The 19465-nt window shown below is 50.3% G+C and overlaps 1 protein-coding gene across 1 annotated transcript in view; it reads right to left on the bottom strand.

The window, feature by feature from the left end:
• The window catches only part of GALNT10 (polypeptide N-acetylgalactosaminyltransferase 10), an 82143-nt gene extending 77624 nt beyond the window's left edge, over window positions 1–4519 (bottom strand). Inside the window, exon 1 of the mRNA XM_042826352.1 lies at window positions 4292–4519. Within this exon, the coding sequence (XP_042682286.1) occupies window positions 4292–4471 (180 nt within the window). The 5' untranslated portion in view covers window positions 4472–4519. The remainder of the gene's footprint in view (window positions 1–4291) is intronic.
• Window positions 4520–19465: the final 14946 nt, after the last annotated feature.

A 19465-nucleotide genomic window follows, 5' to 3' on the forward strand; every position in this document is an offset into this window, starting at 1 on the left:
TGCCAAAGACTCAGGCAGCACGACAAGCTGGCTTTCTGCTTACCTCTGGCTGGCAGAGAGCAGAAAGGTTTTCCTCTTCTCTTCCCAATCCCTAGGGAAGCCTTCCAAGCAGGGGAAGTCTGCAGAATCACCCCATTCTCAAGCAGCATGTGCCAGCAGCAACATGAAGCTGACAGCCAGAGACAGTTTCATAGCTGCCCCGAGGTTGGTATGGCAAAGCTGATCTTCCTCTGGTGAAGAAGAGGTGAGCAGCAGCATTCTGGAAGCAGCACTCGCTGCTCCCTGCTTAGGTTGAAACCAGGGCTGCTTTTTCAGCAGTACAGCCCAAACACTGGGAACTTAATTCACCAAAGCCAAAGTTTACAACCCCAAATTGCCCAAGGGCTGCGTTCTCACAAGTCTTCAATCACATTTGAAGCCTGTGTCTCATTCACAGCCCCGAGCAGCCAGGTAGAGCTGGCAGCAGAGGGCACCACACAATCAGCTTTGTGATTTATATACTTCCATCATGCTCACAAGTGATTTTATAGAGCACAAATTACTACTACAACAAGCTACAGGGTGACTTTATAAAGCATGCATCATATCAAATGAAATGCATAAAAGGAAAGGCTGCTAATTTGCCACAGTGCTTCTATCCAGCAATTCAGAGAATGAGATGTTCAAGCTTAATCTCTCCTGGAGTTCAGGCACCACGTTCCCATAACAGCACACACCACGCAGCGCGGATCTCCAGCGCGGCCAGACAGGTAGTGAGGGGGATCTCTGCAGAGGATTAGGACTCATGCAGCTATCACATCAGCCCAAGCACAAACTACCAGCCCACAGACTAACTCATCTGTGTCTTACAAACCACAGGACCAAACAGCAATTAAATGTTTGAGCCGGCGATGCCCAGCAGCCTCTGAGGCAGAGAGCTGAAATTCAAGAGACAAAAGGAACAGGCTGATTTCTCTTGAAATCCTCCACACTTGCAGATCATGTGTTTTTACCTACCGAATACCTTTTTAAAAATATATAAAGAGAAAGATGAAACTACACCAAAGTCAATCTTTATTACATTAGCATGCTGATATACGCACGCTGGTGAGGAAAAAATATATTGAGTATATGAAGCTAAGCCAATGCTTTTGTTATCAGCAGAGCATTTTAGTACCTCCATCCTGTCATCCCTATCGAGAGCCACCACCCCACCAACCTTGTTGCACACACCATGAATAAAGGACTTCATATTGCCTAATGAGCATTCGTAAATCCATTACGATAAAGGATGCTTCTGCACATGCAGTCGTAGTCGAAGCAAGTCAATGCAATATTGACATCTGCAGCATGACCTTGGGGCAGGTCCATCACAGGTTGAAGCCATCCCTTCTCTGCAGGGTGAGACCCAACCAGCAAAGCTCCAGAAGAAGAAACCCAAGGGCAGAAAGAAAGAACCCAGACCTGAACCACGGTGTCGAAGCAACTCTGTTAATTTCAAGCACCCTCAAAGTGTAACTGCAGAAACAATTAACTGCCCAGGAACTTCTGCAGAAACAATCCACCATAACCTTCTCAGGAATATATTTACATGGCTCCTGGTTGCTTAACTTTCTGATAGCTCTGTTTCAGGCACTAGAAAGATTAAACAAGTCAAAGATAGCCTGCATGGATACATCGCCCTTGTGAAAGTAACACGCAGCACAGGTGCACAGCTACGCAAACGCTACGCATGATTTAAACATCCAGATCTTAGCACTGCAACTGTATACTCCAGGAATTCTTTTACCATTTTAATCCAACCACATCTTAAAACTTCTCTCTCCTTTTGCTGTAACTCTGGAAGATAACATTACTGAACAGCAGCGGTATTCGAGAGAAAGAATGAGCAGGAACAGAGATCTCATTGAAAACCTCATTTTGTATCATGTCTAAAATGCCTCCAATACAGACATGAGCCTGCACGAGAAGGCAAATTAAAGCCAGAAATAGACAAAAAAAAAAAATCTCTTTTCTGACTGCAACGAATATTGATTTTTATGATATAGCCTCCTATGGTCTTACTAGTTTCGGTGTTAAGAAGTCAGCCCTTCTGTACGGGTTCACGAGCAAGCAGACAAACAGCACATTCATTACAAGCTGGAAGGTGATGAGCTGTACAGAACTGTGAATGGCTGTCAGGACCATTGGAATCATCAGCACTGAGGGTGCCCGACAAACTCTCTGCAGTCAGCTGGCAGATAACTCTATGACAACAGTAAAAAACAAACAACCATTTGTTTTATCTTTATTCTGCTTCATCTGAAATTATTTTCACCGTGGCAGCCAGCTGTCCTTCGGGGTACGTCTTCCATTGCTCAGTGTAACTGCAGCAATCACTTCAGGGCCCAGTCCTTGAAAAACACACACATATGATATACACAGACGCCTTTGCTATCAGACCCACTGTGACCCACAGCTCCACATTACTGAAAAGGGAAGGTTGAGCCTTCATCCTGCACCCAGCAGCTCTGGTTTGCACAAGCACTGGAGCTTTCATTTCAAATTCCCCTGCAATCAGCACAAATATTCCCTGCCCAGTTCAACACACCCACAAAACAAAACAGACCTCAAAATTTGTGGACAGCTGTCATGCTTCAAACAGCTATAGGATAAAGAAAAATGGAACAAACACTCTGCATAGTGCAGGTAATACGACATATCTTACTTCTGAGATGACTGAACATACACTGAAATCAGTAGTGATGCACTGCACTGTAGAAACTGCCAGGCTTACAGCTCCTCTTACCCAAAGCCCACAGCTCGGGGACCATTTTGGAAGACCAAAAGAAGAAGTAAGCCTGTTACCATCTTTTCTGCTGGTCTAGACTTAGCCAAAACTAACTGCTACCTCCACAGCAAGGAGCTTTGAAGCTTCCCAAGGATAATTACCAGCTTCCTCCTTCATAATGCCTAGAAGCCACGATTTTACATTGATCTTCACCTTGCCAAAACACCAACTATGCAAAGCTGTGCAGCAGTGGCCTGCAGGGCTGGGTTATGTCAGCAATGCAAAATAGGCTGCCTGCACACAACATGAGCCCAAGCACAAGTACCATAGGCTTGCTACAAGCACTGCGTGCATTAAAAGGATTTCTGTGCAGTCTTGAGGGTCAGCTGCACAACCACTATATGGCACACAACAGCTTCTTACCCCATCAGCAGGGGACACGAGCAGATGATCACACCTGGGCTTAACCCCAAATGCTCACATCTGGAAAGCATCTCTTCGGGAAGGAAGAGCCCCATCCCAGCATGGCTATGCCTTATTCCAAGAGAGGAATTGCCACAGGAAGTTTCTCTACCTTTACCGTGCAGTCATAATGCAAGTCTCCAAGGAGGGAAAGATTTAGACAACCAAGAGTTTTAAGTAGTCCTGAAGAAGGAGAGTCTTGTGAGACAGCAGCTGAAATGGTAGTTACACACTGACATTTCAAGCTTTCACATCCCCATCATTCTTAATGGTACAGAGCCAAACCAAGAATTGGATAAAGCAATTACATTGCCAGAAGTAAAACAGCTAAGCTGAGCTTACAAATGTCTGATTTGGGTGATCTAGCTCTGTCTCTCACACGGAGCGGAAGGGTTTGTCTGCTAGATGTGCAGCTACACCACCGGGACAAGGAAGGAACGCAGCCACTGGCTGCAATGTCACTGAGCAGTGGGCACACAGTGGGAAGAGCAGAGGGACCCGAGCTCGTCCTGTCCTCAGGGAGGGCTGGGTTCTGCAGGTCCTTGCCACACGGCCTGGGGGCACCAGGTGTAACAGGAGCTGCTCACCGCCTCCACCTGAAGCAGGGGAGGAGAAATGGAGCAGACGGCTCCCCTTTGGGAAGCAGAACCCTTTGTGCTGTAAGGATGGGACAAGCCTTCTTTTTCCCTAGAGCAAAGAGCTCGCTCTACCCCCTCACCGCGCTCAGCCGAAAGGCAAGCAGACCTCCGGATCCACGGCAAGTACCGGCGTCCCCCCTGCAGCCCATCCCAGTGCAAAACCCTCGTCCCTCACCTTACGTAAAGGCAGACCTCGCGTTCCCCACGAAGAGCAACGACACTCCCCAGCGCATCCCGCTCAGTCGGGCAAAGCCTCCCCCGGCCCTCCCCGCGCCGTTTGGGGTGGGCTGATCCCCCCGGGCAACTCACAGCTAAAGGGAAGCGCTCAGCCCACCCACCCCCCCAGCCCCTCGCACGCAGGACCGCAGCGCAGCTCAGCGCTCGCCCCCCACAACCGCTCAGCGCGCCGCCCGGCCCCGCTCAGCACACCGCCCCCACTCACCGCCGCCTCTCCTGCCGCCGCCCCCGGCGGCCCCACGGCCGCCCCCTCCCCGCCGCTCGCCCCGCCGCCCTCCAGCTGCCGCTCGCGGTACAGGGACCAGAGCCCCACGTTGGGCAAGAAGACGAGAGCGGCCAGCGCCAGCCCCACCGCCTGCAGTAAGCGCTTCTGCTTCCGCCGCATCGGAGCCGCCGCCGCCGCCGTGAGAAAGAGAGGAAGAGCGAGCGCGGAGCCGCCCTGACGGAGCGCAACTTGCTCAGCGCGCGCGACGGCGGCGGGCGGCAACTCGGGCACTTCCGCTCCGTTCCGCGCGGGGGGCGGAGCAGACGAGGCCCCGCCCACCCCGCCGGGAGGGAGGGAGGTCCTTCCTCAAGCCCCGCCCCTCCCGGCTGGACCCGCGGGGGCGGCGCGGGGAGCGGCGAGCTAATTGCTGCGGAGCGGCCCCGCAATTAGCGCCCTGGTGGAGATCTTCGTGGTAATTAAGCTGCCTTCCTCCGGCCCATAAACCACATGATGGATAGCCACGGGATGGCTCATTTGTTTATTTATTTTCCTCTTTTAAATAAACAAGCGGCGGCTTAAATAAACCACATTTCCCGAAATTAGGGATCATTTGTTAATGGCAAAGAGCCCTGGGGGTGAGCAGCAGCAGCAGCAGGGAACCCCGTGCGAACAGCAGCACTGTGACCGCAGCACCCTGCAGGGCTGCCGGGGACACAAACACGGCCCTCTTCCAACGTGGAGCCCCGAGGGAAACGTTCCATTTCCTTGAACAACAGCAACAGAAAGTGCGTGAGAACGTCACGACCCCCCGGCAGAGCGGGTTGGGGTATAGCCGAAGTTCTCAGCCCGCTAGGTGGCGGCTACCCGCATGGTCAGGCGCAGAGAGCCCCGATTTCGGGGAAAACACAGAATTGGGAGGGGAGTTCTGAGCCCCACTCCTTCATTCCTATTAATTATAGATGAGAATTGGTTACCAGCTTATTTCTTTTCTGGAGCTGTTAGCGCTTGCATTGTTCCTTCTTCAGCAGGGACAACAGAGCCCCGAAATTCTCCTGTTCCTGCCCCAAAAGCAAAGTGAGTGCTATTCCTCATCATTGAGCACCCCCAACAGCACTGAGAATAAAGCTGCACTCACATTACCCACTGCATCCATATTCCTGTGGGCAACACTGATAGTAGCTGGACAGTTGGACTAGATGGCCGTAGAGGTCTTTCCCAACCTTAATGATCCCATCCCACCCCAACACCACCCATCCCAACCCATCCCACCCAGGATCCAGGCTGCAGAGCTGCACGACCTCCGAGCAGACCACAGAATGTTGTGCTGCCATCTGGACCCTTATAACAACAGCCCATCCCTTTGCTTCCGTGCTCTTTGAAGAGCGCTGGGGAAGCAGCAGACGGTTTTGTAGGTATGCGCACAGGATTACATTCTGCCCTTGGCAGAACATCCTCATTTATATAAAGAAATGACAGCCACAAAGTTTGAGAGTTAATTAAAACAAAGCTACTAGCTGGCTTGACATATGTTTAAATTTGGGATTCTGAGCCTGCTTGCTAAATTAAATGTTTGCTTCGTAGATTGACTACGGCAGAGTTGCACAAGATTTAACAGGGAACAGAACATGTCCGATGCTGCAGGTAAATCAGTGCTCAGCCTGGGAGCATCCTGAACGATGAAAGCAAGTGAAGAGCCATGTAGGAATTCCAGTGATTGTACCTGAAATGAATGCCTCAGGTTTTCCTTCCCAAGTCATTGTGGACTGCAAAACCACGTACAGCTCATGCAGCCATACGTAGAATCGTAGAATGACTTGGGTTGGAAAGGACCTTAACGATCATCTAGTTCCAACCTCACTGGGGTTCAATCCACCAGTGGGGTTCTGATAACTGAATGGGTTCCATGGGGTGAGCGAGCAGGATGTGGGTGCTGCAGCCATGAGCACACATTGCAATGCCCATGCCCTCCAGCTGGGATCTTTCCAAAATTTGTCACAGTGGGGACTGGGGGACCCAGCAGGTCCCCAAACAGAACCTGCAAGCCAAGAAAACCTGGCTTCAGCCAAAGCCACGGGTGGTACCAGCACAGGGCTTTGGCACGTTGCTGTAACACTGCCTCACTGACTTCTTCCACTAACCACCCAGCATTTCTCCCTCTCCTCTTTCTCCTGAAGTTTCAGTGGAGACAGCTCTCGTTTTGGCCTGTTGGATGTAATGCTGTGGGGATTAATTGGGTGCATGCAAAATAAATGTGGATTTGTTTCTGAGACGGAAGAAAGCCTGTGGATGTTAAGCCTCGAGCTGGAAAGGGAAATAGTATACCTTGCTGAAGCACTTTTCAAAACAAATATAGGATGAATTAATCACTGCTCAATCCCCATTTGGAAGCTCTCTTTGCTAGCAAGCTGGGTCGCCTGGCTTCCAGCTTGTGTGCTGAGATGCTGAGAGGCAGAATGCAGCAAAAAATGGGTAAGGGCCGGTGCTGGCCTTGGTTCTCCTGCAGGGGTGGGTGTGGAAAATGTCCACGAGCTCCGTGTCCCCACTGTGCCTGCTGTGAGGTCGCACCCAGGACTCAGCTCCTCCACAAACCTTTTGGCTGGGCTCTGGGTGGGTGTTGGTATGCTGGCAATGCTCCTTTCTGCTAATCTAGTTTTTAACCAGAAGGAGGAAAGGAAAAAAAAAAAAATCTCTAAATAATAAATGAACCTCAAACATGACCGTATCACAACAGGACTTTTTTTTTTTTTTTTTTCTTTGGCATTGCTTTATCCTTCAGCGTTTATTGGTTGAAGTTCAGCTCATATCTCACGTGAATGGAATTGATTTGTTGTTTCTCTTTCCTATATTTTTCCCCCAGAAAAGGGAACATGCTGTGCTCAGCAACAAATTCACCTGTGGGCAGGAGTCAAGCCCTGCTCTGCAGCCCAGCAGATTCTGCTTCTGACATGCTGGGGTGCCCCCAGACCTGGGGGATGGGCACTGGAGATGCTGCAAAAGCACTGGTGTGCTTGAATTGCTTGAGGAGGTGAGGGTAACTGCAGGATTTTTAAAAGAAGCTGTAAGCCCCTGTGGGAGGGCATCCAGACTTTGCAGGAAAGGGAAAAGAGCACCAAAAGCAGTGGAGTAAGGGAAAAATTTGGGAAGCAAAATGCGAGTTCTCTGTGTTGAGACTGGCTGTGAGGTTAATCTGCATGGGATGGACCTATGCACAGCTTCTAGCAGAAAAAGAAATAAAATAAACTAGCCAGTGTTCCCCATGGATTCACCTGGTTGAATCAAATCCCCATAGTCAACAGAGAAATCTGCTGCATTTGCTTTGGGCGAACAGAGGCAGCAGCATGAGACATGGCCAGCCTGCTGCTAGAGCAGAGCATGAAGCAAAGAGGTGGTGGGCCCACTCATCCTCCACAGTGCAGTTGTGTGAACATACCAGCATTCAGCTTTGCAAGGGGATGTTTGTGTTTGTTTTTTTTCCAACCCAAATCCCTCACCCACTTCCAGGCTGGGGTACGGTGTGTGGCAGATGTGTGGCTCTGGCGGCTGTGTGGCTTTGCTGCTCTTTCTGAGCACAGGAGGATGCTAACAAATCTTGGCATGGGGATGAGGAGGGAGAGGGTCTCCTGCTGCTGTCTGCTCACGTAACCTTATTACAAAAGAAAGAAAACCGCAATTGTTGTTGCAGTTTTCTGCCTGGCATAGGCAATGAGCCTCGTCTGCTCTCTCTGCTCTGAGTTCAGGTATGCTGCAATGAATAGGATTCGTTCCAAGCCCAGTGGAGACAGCAAGGCTGGCTGCAGCGAGATGTCCCCACAGCTCCCTGCCTCTGCTGCTTTGAGCACACCATGCATTTTTAGGCCAATATTTCCCATGCTTCCCGAGGGACGTAAAAGCTCACGCTCTAATAATTAAGGCAGCTCTGAGCATTGCAGCCTTCAGCATCACTTTTTGCTTCTTAGACTTTGTTTCCTGTCACAGCTATTCATGCATGGAGCAGGTAGCAGCATTCCAAATGTGCCAACGTGGCTTTAGCTAGAATGAACTGAAAGCAGATTCTCCAGTGTGTATGTGAGAGCAGCCCAGAGCTAACACTGAGAGAGGTTTGCAGCCATGAACCTTGCATCTGGGAGGTTTCCTAGGAAGAGCTGTGCAGTACTGTGCTGGAGCTGGTGAAGAGGTTTGCTCCACACTAGATCCATGGGTGCAGGCTGGGTGAGAGGAGCACTGTGTGGATCCCAGGTCTTCTTCACGGTGGAACTGCAGTAGTTATGGAACACCTCTGTCCTCAGGCTCTTCTTTATTTGCAAAGTGTGAGAAACTCTGCTTGCACCATTAAAACAGAACCTTATGGCAAAGGGAAAGAGGAATGAAGATGCTTAACCCAGCACTGATTCTCTAATGCTGAAGACAGCCAGGAGAATGGGAGAAGTAAAGCTGGTTATGAGAGAGTTTAAGTGAAGTGCCTAAAAACTTAAATGATACAGATCATCACATTTTGAGTTACTGCACTCAGTCCCACTACGGGGAAAAGAGCACGAACTGTGAAATGGAAATAGAGGAGAATCCTGTCCAGAATTCAAGAAGTGCCTTTCAAGTGGAGAAATATCAGCATAGGAGCTGATCTGTGGAGCAAAACTGGGCACATGGGGTCTTCCATGGGGAGATAGCATCATGGAACAAGCCTGGGGCTGAGCACAGGTCACCACTCTGAGTGGGTGGCCTGGGCACAAATCCCCCTCCATGGACCCCAGCAAAGCCTGTGGCAGCTGAAGTGGCTGCTGCCCAAAGGGCATGTTGCTGAACCAGCCCCTCTGAGCACTTTTCCAGCAAGGGGTTGCTCTCTGCTTCAAGCAGGTCCTCTCTGAGGGCTCTCGTGTTCAAGAGCCATAAGAAAACCAGGTCCTTTGTGCTTCATTTTCCCTCTCCAAAGGGAAAGGCAGGAAACACCACTCATGAGCTCAGTGAGTGGTGCTGCCTTCATCCCCAGGGTCCCAAACTTCCTTCCTTCTTCTCCTCCTGCAATCTGCAGCTCATCCCTTCCTGTTCCTAGTCTGTGGACTACAGGGACTTAGACCATGACACCACCCCCAGCAGCGTGCCCAAGTCCCCCTTTCCCTGTCTGAAGGAAATAAAAGCTGCTGTGTCCCAACCTGTCCAACAGCAAATCTCACTGGGGAGCCGTCAGGGCACTTGGTCTCAGAGCTGTGTTTAATGGAGCGTGCAATGACCCAGTGATTCTCTGTCACACACTTGTGCATGTTGTGCCCTCGCAGGTGGGGATCTGAGCTGTGTGTTTGGTACATTGATAACATATGCGGTTTTGTTTCTAGATCAGAAGGAAACTTCCTAACATCTTTCTCTTCTCTTTTTTTCTTTTCTCTTGTCTCTTTTTTTAAGGGCTCTCAAGGTGCTTTACCAAAGAGAAATGCTATCATATCATTTCAGTGTGGTATCGAGTGGCTCGCTGTACCCCCAGCAGGGATATCTGGGGGCTGAGAAGCCCAATGCCTGCCCCCTTGTCACACACACAGAGGACACTGCCACTACAGCATCTCCTCTCCAGTGCCCAGCCTGTCCCTGGTGCTGGGAACCCCCTGCAAGTCAGAGAGTGACCAAGTTGGGATGTGGAGAGCAGTCAGCAATCACTGGGCAGGAAGACAGAAATTAAAGCCATAAAAAAGCAGCTGACAGTATTCTTTTGAGCCTTCCCAGACATAAACCCTCTGCTCTGTGGACACTTGGGTCTCTCATCAGCTCGCATTGTTTTGTTCCTCTGTGTGCTTTTCGTCTGGATGAAGAGAACAGAAATGTTATGGCAGGGAGGGAAGATGGGAAGGCTATGAAATGCTGCGAGCTGCCAGTGTGTTTTGAGTTGCTTTATTCTGAATCAATATTGAACTGAAGAGGAATTATAAATCTAGCAGATTACAGCTGAAGCAATGCCAGGGCATCTGTTTCCAGATATTTTCTTTTCTTTTGTTTTCTTTTTTTTTTTTTACTGGCTAGAACAGCTGTTTTTACAAGAATCCACAGTAAAAGACTTATTAAAACAAAAGGGGAAAAGAAATAACAATAAATGGGAGATATATAGCAGACAAGGAGCAGCAGAGATGCGGGGCTGGGAAATAAATGGAAGAGAGAAGGAAGAACCAGCAACTGACTGTTTGTAACCAGCACCAGGCGATACGAAATCTGGAAGACATTTGTTTTACACGACAGCAATCCCAAGCCCCAGGATTTTGCCGGGTGATTTATGATGTCTGGCAGCTGTTGCAGGGGTTGAACTAAGCACAGCAGAGAGAGAAATGTGGAAATCACCCTGAGCACCGGCATGTCGCTCAGTGACAGGGGAGATTTATGGGTGGGAAGCAGATGGGGCGGGTGGGAGTTCTGGAGGTGGGGTTCCAGACCCATCACTTTGCTGTCTATGACCAGATTTAGCTTTGGTGGCATTCAGGTTGCAATTAAGGCCGTGGCTGTGTAATGGAGGGCATTCACACAGCTTAAAGCCTCACTGCACATCACTGGGGTGATGTGACCGAGACATCACAGCCCAGCGAAGGATGAAATAATGCAGGGAGGGGGAAGAACCTGGAGGTCATGGAGCCCATCACACGGCCTCACCCAGCCTCTGTGGGTCACTGGGAGGCATGAACACATGCAGCTTTGCTGAGTCCATCATCAGTGGCCCAAGCCTTCCTGATTGCATCCCTGCCATAGAACTTTCTCTAACTTCTTCCATTTGACATTCCAAAGGCTCAAAACCTTGGAAAAACTTCCATTTTCACAGTAGCAGCGTGCAGGATTTTCCCTGTGCCATCCCAAATAAATGATGCTCAGGATCCGGGCAATGGTTTCAAACTAAAAGAGAGGAAATTTAGGTTGGATACGGGGGGGAGAGGGGGGAAATCACAATAAAGCACGGGATGCCCAGAGAGGAGGTGGATGCCCCATTCTGCTCTGCTCTTGGTGCCAGGAGTGACCAGGGTGTTCCTGACCAGCGCTGACCCCACCATGGGATGTGCTCCCGTGCCCTCTGCTGCACCACACATTGCCCCTTCCAGCCGCTGGGGATATGGCCTTGTGTTTGCTCTGGGTTTATTGATTCATTTTGCAACAATGCTCCGTAAATGGATTCATTCTTGCAGTTATAACCGAGTCGATGAGAGCTTGGGAAGTAGAGATGGAAAGAAAGCTGAATAGAAATCAAGCCTGAAATACAACTGCAGAATGAATGCATCTCCTAGGTGTGCAAAAATGCAATAAATGTCTCTCTGCACCGAATGGACAAACAGTGTCTGAAAACCTAATTTTTGATCTCTTTTTCCCTCAGCCCTCTCCATTAAACGAGCAGAGTCAGAATTCTCTTCTTTTTCCTTTTCTCTGCCTTGTGTCTTTAATTGCTAAATCTTCAGGGCACGGATTGTCTCTTCTAAAGCAGCTGAGGACCGTTGTGCACAATGGCCCTCCAGTCGCTGCTGGAGCTCCAGGATGCAATCCAAAGCGAAATTATTCACTGAAATTTGCAGTCAGCTCACAGAGAGCCGCTGAGCAGGAAGGAAGCAATCTCCACCTAATCCACAGTTTGATGCAGATTATTCATACGGTCCTGCTGAAGAGTTAATGCACTCGATCGGGACAGAATCGAAACGATGCTGACTTAATATGATGGAAAATAAATAGAATCTGCTTTCGAAGGATGCATTGACTGAGCTGTCATGTCTGATGCTGGGGAGACAAGAGTCTACAAGGTTCAGCTTAATGTAGCGTGGAAATGTATTGGGTTGTATTTATGCCCATATATGATACTTAGCCGGCTATTGTGCTGATTAAATATTTAATTAGCTGTCTGTGAGGGGAAACGCACCATTAGTCTATAGGGAATTACACTGTTCCTCGAGTCTGCTCTTAAATAAAACGTGTAATTCATTGTCACTTAACGTAATGTTAAGTGCACATTAAGGAGGTGTTTTCAAGGGGAATAAATGCAAAAAATAGTTGCTAGTGTTGGGTTGGACGCACCTGCGTGTGCCTTGTGGGCATCCTGGGGCTGTTCCTGCCAGAGGAAATGCTCTGGGGCTCTCTGCTCTGCTAGGCAGCTGTTGGAGCTGGAGTGCTGGTTGTGGTGGGCTGCAATCACTGTGCACCTGGTCCAGGTGCTGGAGCTCACTGCAGATGGACCTAAACCAAACCCAAAGGCTTTGGCACGGTCAGGTTGCTTCATCCCATGCCCAGCTTCCAGCTGTCACCACTATGCAGCATGGCTTCTGGGAGCAATCACCGAGATGGGATTCCCACAGCGCTCCCAGCTCTTCTTTTATGTGCTTCACATGGGAGATGCAAGGTTTCCTTAGCAGCCTCAAGCCTTGGGGAAAATGGATCTGGGCTCAAGCCGTGACTTGGCATCATGCTTAATTATAAGGTGCTGCAGGTGGGGCTGTGGGAAGCTGCAATTTCCCTGCATGTGAGCGAGGGGCCACGGTGCTCAGCCATACCGTGGCTCCCTGGCATGCAGAGGATGGGATGCAGAGCCTACACTGGGTCACACTGGGATTCACAACAGTACTTCCCTCTTGTGCTCCCCTCCTGTGTACTGTGACTGGAGTGGTGATGCCAGAGCTCAGACTGGAGCTCTCAGGGGGAAGTGGAGGAGGCTGTTGACTGCCTGAGTTGGGTTCCTTGGGTTTCATTTCTTTTTCTCTTTTAATTTTTTTTTTTTTTAGCTGGCTTTCACACCTCCCTCCACTCTCTATTTTTGATAAATTGAGTCAGCCCCGGGTTAGGCACCGGGGGAGTGGAAAGGCATTGTGAGAGCTGTGGGATGGGATGGTGGTGAGGCTGAGTGCCTGAATCCTCTGGTGTAGGGCTGTGCCACACTCAGAGAGTGCACAGGCATCTATCAGCTGGTTAGGGCAGGGAAAAAGGGTCTGGATGGGGGCTTTAGGGGCAGCTCATGTATGGTGAGTAGGGGTTGAAAGCCCATTCTCAGCCCAGGGATGCATCTCGTGCAGCTCTTGGGGTCTTTGTACCTTTCTGCAGTGCGTCCTTCACGGTGCTGGAAGAACATCTGGCTCCTGAGCCCTGGATCCAAGCGTGACAGCACAGAGGATGGCTCTGGGCTTCACACAGCCGCAGGCAGATGGGGCGAAGAGTGGGATGGGTTTTTAGCTTTTCTTTAGAAAATTAATCACACTTTAATTACAGTGAAACCTGGAGACATGGCAAAGGATTAAGTGGATTATCTTCAAAGTAATTTGTTATCAAATATTTATCCTTCTGGGAAGGGAGATGCAGTTTGAGAAAGTCTGTGTTATTAGTGCTGTGGGCCAAGGACGTGCCATGTCCTTCCCTCCCGCTGCCCCCCCAGCCCCTTGAGGCAGTGGCAATGCACAGCAGGGTCCTTCCTTCCCCGGGTGCTTCACTGGGGCCTGGGAATGGTGGCTCTGGTGCCATACTGGTGCCATAGTGGGGCATGGGGTGACAGTGGGAATAGCCATGGGACAGGTATTCTACTGAGGAACCGGAGCTGTGGGGTGAATCAAGTTCAGCCCGAGCTCCTCATCTGCTCAGCAGACTGCAAGTTTAGTGCTCGGATGCTTCATTAACTAATAATAATGAGTCATTGTGTTTGCCTCCTGGGCACTGTAAATGATCCAGTGCCAGGAGACGCCGTGGGCCTGTGGAATCGCGGTGAGGCTGGAAGGGGCTGAGTCTCAAAGCACAGAGAAGTGTGGCACAGATTTACCTCTGTGTGCCCAGTCCTGGGGCTGCAGCCATGGAGATCGAGGTCTCAGGGACAGGACAGTGCCACATTACAGCCCTCTTCCATCTGCCCACTCACACAGAGCAGCTCTTCTTCCTTTTCCTTCCTGTTGGTAACCATCCTAACAGGCATTGCATGTGCTGCTGATACCAGGACACCCCCAGTTTGGAGCTGGGGCCCAGCTGCAGCATGAGGTCGAGTCTGCGTGCCAAACACGGCAGAGCAAAGCATTGTTTCCCATAAAACCACATGGATGGACGTTAATTAGATTCCTATCCTTTAATTCTTTATTAATTGAATCTCGCATTCGCTTCTCTTTCATTTTGCTGCAGATTAATGCCGTACTGAGCAGTGGGGATTTCCCTGGGCATCCCTTCCCAGCAGCACGTCCAGCCCACGCTCTGCCCTGTGCCCACCACCACCACCAACCTGGGCTGGAGACCCCACCCGTGCCACTGCAGCGCTGGGTGTGGGTGGATGCTATTTAGTGTGTCCACATCATTAACAAAGGAGAAAGCACTCCAGCAGCCTGATGGGAGATGGGAGGCAGATACAGCCGCCTGCTCATTTCCGAGCACCAAACAGAAATATTTGCTGCATGTTTCTGCCTGCTATGTATCATCATTAGCAATTTTGCTGTCTCTGTTAAGCATTTGTCTGTAATAATATAATTTTAAAAACGCTTTTCTTATTTCTTTTAGCCCTTCCAGCAGTGGATTCTCCCTGGCGTTTTTATCTTACTTTTTGCATTAACCCTTCACATCTCCCGTGCAGTGCCAATCCCCACCCACTTTCCCTTTGCTATATAAACATTTTCCATTATAATTGCTGCTCTCTTTCCACTGCCAAATCACAGAGCCTTTAATTGCTTCCTTTCTTGACCACATAATTGGGCTTTCTGGTCTGCAAACCACCTCTCATCCTCAGCCATACATTTTCCCACCTTCTCACAGCTCCCCACCTTCCTGGAGCCCACCCATCCCTTACTCTCTGCCATAACCACCAGCCCTGCCAAACAGGAACACTGCCCCAGACCCATACTAGAACTGCCCATGGACAGGCAGCACACAGCATCCCACCTTTGCCAGGCTGTGGGAGGTGAGAAAACTCCCACTGTGCTGCAGGAGGTGTGAAAAAATAGGGAAGGGAGAAGCAGTTACAGCATGTAACAGCTCTGAGCGTTAAGTCACCTGTGTGACCCCTGCTATGTTTTTTCTGTGTGCTGGTGCCTGCATGAGGGGGAGGCAGAGCTCCAACAGTGGGTGCCCACTTTCCCAAGGTGAGGCTAACTGGTTAGCTCTGAGGGCCAATGATAGGAGGGGAGGAGATCTCCAGGCAGTGAGTTAGGGATGCTGTGAGCCTCCCTCTCCAATACACAGTGCCTGTGTGGCTCAGCAGCCTGCTCACTCTCCCTCCCCTTGCCCTTTATGGCAGGCTTCAGAGCAGGGGAGCAGCCTCTGCTTGTTAGCTGCAGGTAATTGGTTGCAGACGGGGCTGCTCTGGGAGAAGAGCAGGGAGCGGCTCAGGGAAGAGAGCTGGGCTGAAAGAGCAGTCACTGTGCCCAGCACCAGCTCACCAGGAGGTAGGTCTGGACCCATTCTCTGGCTGCTTAATGTCCCCTAACTACAAAGCCCTGCAGTGTTTGAGGTCCCCCCTGGCAGGTGTTGGAACTGGGTGGGCTGTAAGGTCTCTTCAAAGCCAACCAATTCTGTGACTGTGCAATTCCCAAGGAAAGCTGAGAGCTGGGGATATCCCGCACTCAAGAAGCACAGCAAACCCCACGAGGCTGGTGTTAATTGCCAGTTTTGCAGAACGCAACTTGTGAGCAAACTCACTGCTGGAGGCAGGATGCGGGTAGCCCTGAGGCACACACACACACACACACACACACACTTGTGTGCAGCTCTCAGATTTTGCATGCCTTTGGATATTGCTGTTGAAAAGATGCAAAGCCAGGGCTGGTGAGGATCCTCTCTGCAGCCAAAACCCAGTGAGATAGTGAGATGTGTCCCTGCCCTCCTGAAGCTTCCCCCTGCCCTGAAGCTGGGGTCATTTCATCAGCCAAGTCCCACTGTTAAGCTCCTGGCTGCAGGTTTCGGCTGATGGAACCACATTGACCCCACGCAGTCAGAAGTTAGCGAGGGAGTTTGAGGGGCTGACAGGTGGGAAAGGGGCAGGAATGGGAAACAGAGCCCTAAAATGAAGCAGGAATGCAAAGGGAAGATTTTCTTCCCCCATTTAACTGGCAGAAGGTGACACTGGGCCTGTCACCCCTCTCATTACGTCTCCAAGGCTTTTCATGCAAATTCAGGCAAACAATTTCTCGGCTCCCTTTTAGCGCTCCGGGAGGGCCGATTTCATTTCAGGAGCAGTGGGGAACAATAATCATCTTGAAGTGTCTTCCATCCTGAGAGACGCCGATAAGAGCCGCGCAGTGGACTAACAGCACTAATTTGGCATTTTCAGCTGATAGCTTTGCAGATGACAAAAATCAGCCAACATAAAAGCACGGTGAGCTCCGGAACAGCATCACTCCTGCCTTTGTGCCCACCCTCCTGTATCCCAAGGGCAGGGTGAAGCCCCGTCCTTGGGACACCACTGCTCCTCTCTGTGCTTTCAGTGTGGATGGGATGGTTTTGGGAGGGGAACCATTGGCAGGGAGTAGAGCCCCACTGTGCCACAAGCTGTGCATCTGTTCTGCAGTGTGCCAGTGTTCACCCCGAGTTCTGCTGCTGTCCTAAAAGGGTACTAAGCCCAAAGCCCAAATCTTCTTGCTGCAGTTCCAGTCCATCGCATCTTGGCCTCACCAGCAGAGGATGAAGAACAGACACTTTCACCCTTGTGCTCACTTTTCCAGCTGTTGCTTTGCTACAGCCTGCTCTTTCTGAGCCTAAAAGCCCAGTTTTCTCAGCTCACCCTTTTGTTTTCCTCCCCCTATGGTTTTCTGCCCCCATACTTCTCACTCGGTTATTTGCAAGGTTCAGCTGAGTTCAGCTGAGCCATAGGCATCAGGGCTGGCAGAGAGTTAAACTGGGGATGCCAGGGCAAGACACACTAGGAAGAGCAGTGGTGTTGCTGATGCAAGTCCCCTGCTGCCAGCTGGAAAATGAAATCCCATCCCATGCTTGTGAATGGGATTTCAAAGCAATTTTTTGACCTGAACTCGGGCAAAATGCGATACCAGAGTTTTTTTCATGGGAGAATGGGTGGAGAAACAGCTTTAGGAGAGCTGCAGTGGAGTGTCACAGCTCGACGCGTGACTGCTCAACCGGTGCCCATTAATTTTGTTTTCTCCCTGAAGACAGAAATGGGACAAGACGAGCGGCTCTGGTTCTCCCATCCCTTCTCCCAGAGGAAACTTGTAATTTTTGAACCATCTTGAATTTTTCCCAAAGGAAAAATTTTCATTTTTATGAGAGTGACATTTTCAGCCAGCAAACCGTTCTCACGGGAAATTTCTACCTGCTTTTAAATTCACCTCACTCTCCTGAGCTTTGATTTCTTCCTCTCTCCTCTTTTTTTTTTTTTTCTTTTCTTTTTGACCAGAGGCACTGAGGATGGGCACTGTTCACTCAGAGCTGCTCTCATTCTCCTGTGAGATCAAAGGCAGTGATGCCCAGGACAGCCCAAGTCCACCATTTGGGAGACGAATTCTTGGGTTGCATTGCGTTTGCTGGCCCACATTCTGGCCATCTCCAGCAGCTCCTGCCCTCTGCTCTCACTCCGCTGACATTTATTGTGGCTCAGCCAAAGCTGAAAAAGAAATGATGCCCATTTGCCTTGTCCCTTTGGGGAAACCATACAAGATTTCTTGTCTCGTTTCCAAATGTAATGGGATAATGTCTCGCTGGTCTGGCTGGTGGTTCTATGGAGGGAGCTTTGCTAATGCAGCAGTAATGCCCTGTTGATGTAGGCTATGTATCACCAGGGAATCTTGGATCAGCACTGTTATTTTATTTTTTAGCACAGGCAGCTTTCATAGGAAGGGATCACCAGAAATCACCTATCCTGACATATGGCACTGTGTGACTGCTCTCCCAGGGACTCTGCAACATCCCAGGGGTCCCCAGTGACCAAAGGCTGAGCGCAACACCAGCCTGATGAAAGCCTTCAGAGGCATGGAAGCATAGGCAAACCCAACTTCTTCCCTTCCCTTCCCTTCCCTTCCCTTCCCTTCCCTTCCCTTCCCTTCCCTTTAAGCCTGGGGCTCAACTTGGCCTGTGCCCAGAAACTGGGGAATGGCTGTGAGCTGGTGGGAATGAACAGGGCACTCTTGCATGTGTGATGCCTCCCTGAATTATTTACGCTGCCCAACGAGCTCTGTGTCATTTTGCCGAAGGGAAGGACTTAATGGCTCAGCCCCGCCTTACCCAGCTGCTACAGGGAGCAGCGCTCCTGCACTGGGAAAGGCTTTGTGCTGAGACGATGCAATCCTCCGGAAAGCCCTTAGAACCAAGCAGCATCTTAGAACCAGCATGGACCATGCTGCAACTTTTTCTCTTGCAGGAAAAAATGCTGTGTTTGGCCCAACGTGCAGGAAACCACCTATGAAATGCAAAGCACTGACACGCCATTTCTACAAATTATCAGAGGGGAGGGGGTGAGAAAAAGGAGCTGTCAGCCCTCGCCCTTCCCTGGGAAGTGCTGTAGGATGAGATCTGCAGCACTGGCACCTGCTGCCCTATACAGGGCCTGCTGTGGGGCTGCAGCTAACCAGTGCTAAGTGTCAGCTCCATGCAATCAAGGAGGAGATGTTTGCAGCTATTTAAGCACACACTCCTGCTGAGCAGGCTGTTATCAGTGAATCTCCCAAGCTCACTGAGGATAAATGCCAAAGCTGTGCTCCCAGCTGTGAGCCCTGCTGTGAGCCGGGTTTCATCATGACCACAGCTGAAGGAAGAAGCTCTTTGCCCTTTCCTTCTCACGAAACCTCAGGGTCCTGAGTTTGGCATCATCATCCCTTTGCTGCTCTGTGGCTCCAGCCTCTGTGCGGCTCTTTGCTGCTTTCCAGTCCCATCTGATTATTCCAGATCTCTGCATTTGTCCTTGTCTTTCCAACAGAAGATGCTCTTTACCACTGTCCCCTGTAAGCAGGACTTCATCTGAGATAGGTTTAATGAGTGGCAGCAGAACTACCCAGGAAGGCTCTTAAAGCCTTGCTGCTCTCGAAGCTTTTATTCAGCTGGAACGGCTTCTGCGCGAGCCCTCCAACAACAGCTGGAGACTGATGTGTGCTGTGTCTCCTGGGGGCCACCAAAAGCAGAGGGAGAGGCCAGCAGGGCAGCACAGAAGTGCTGATCTTGCTCAGAAAAGCCATAACGGAACACCCAGTGCTGCCCGTAAATCCCATTGTCTCATTACGCTGCTGAGCAAAACCCCAAAAGAGGAGAAAAACCCATCACAAAAAACACTCT

Source organism: Centrocercus urophasianus, unplaced genomic scaffold (assembly GCF_019232065.1).
Source record: "Centrocercus urophasianus isolate 14NV4802_14NV808 unplaced genomic scaffold, USGS_Curo_1.0 seq_26, whole genome shotgun sequence".
Taxonomy (NCBI): Eukaryota; Metazoa; Chordata; class Aves; order Galliformes; family Phasianidae; genus Centrocercus; species Centrocercus urophasianus.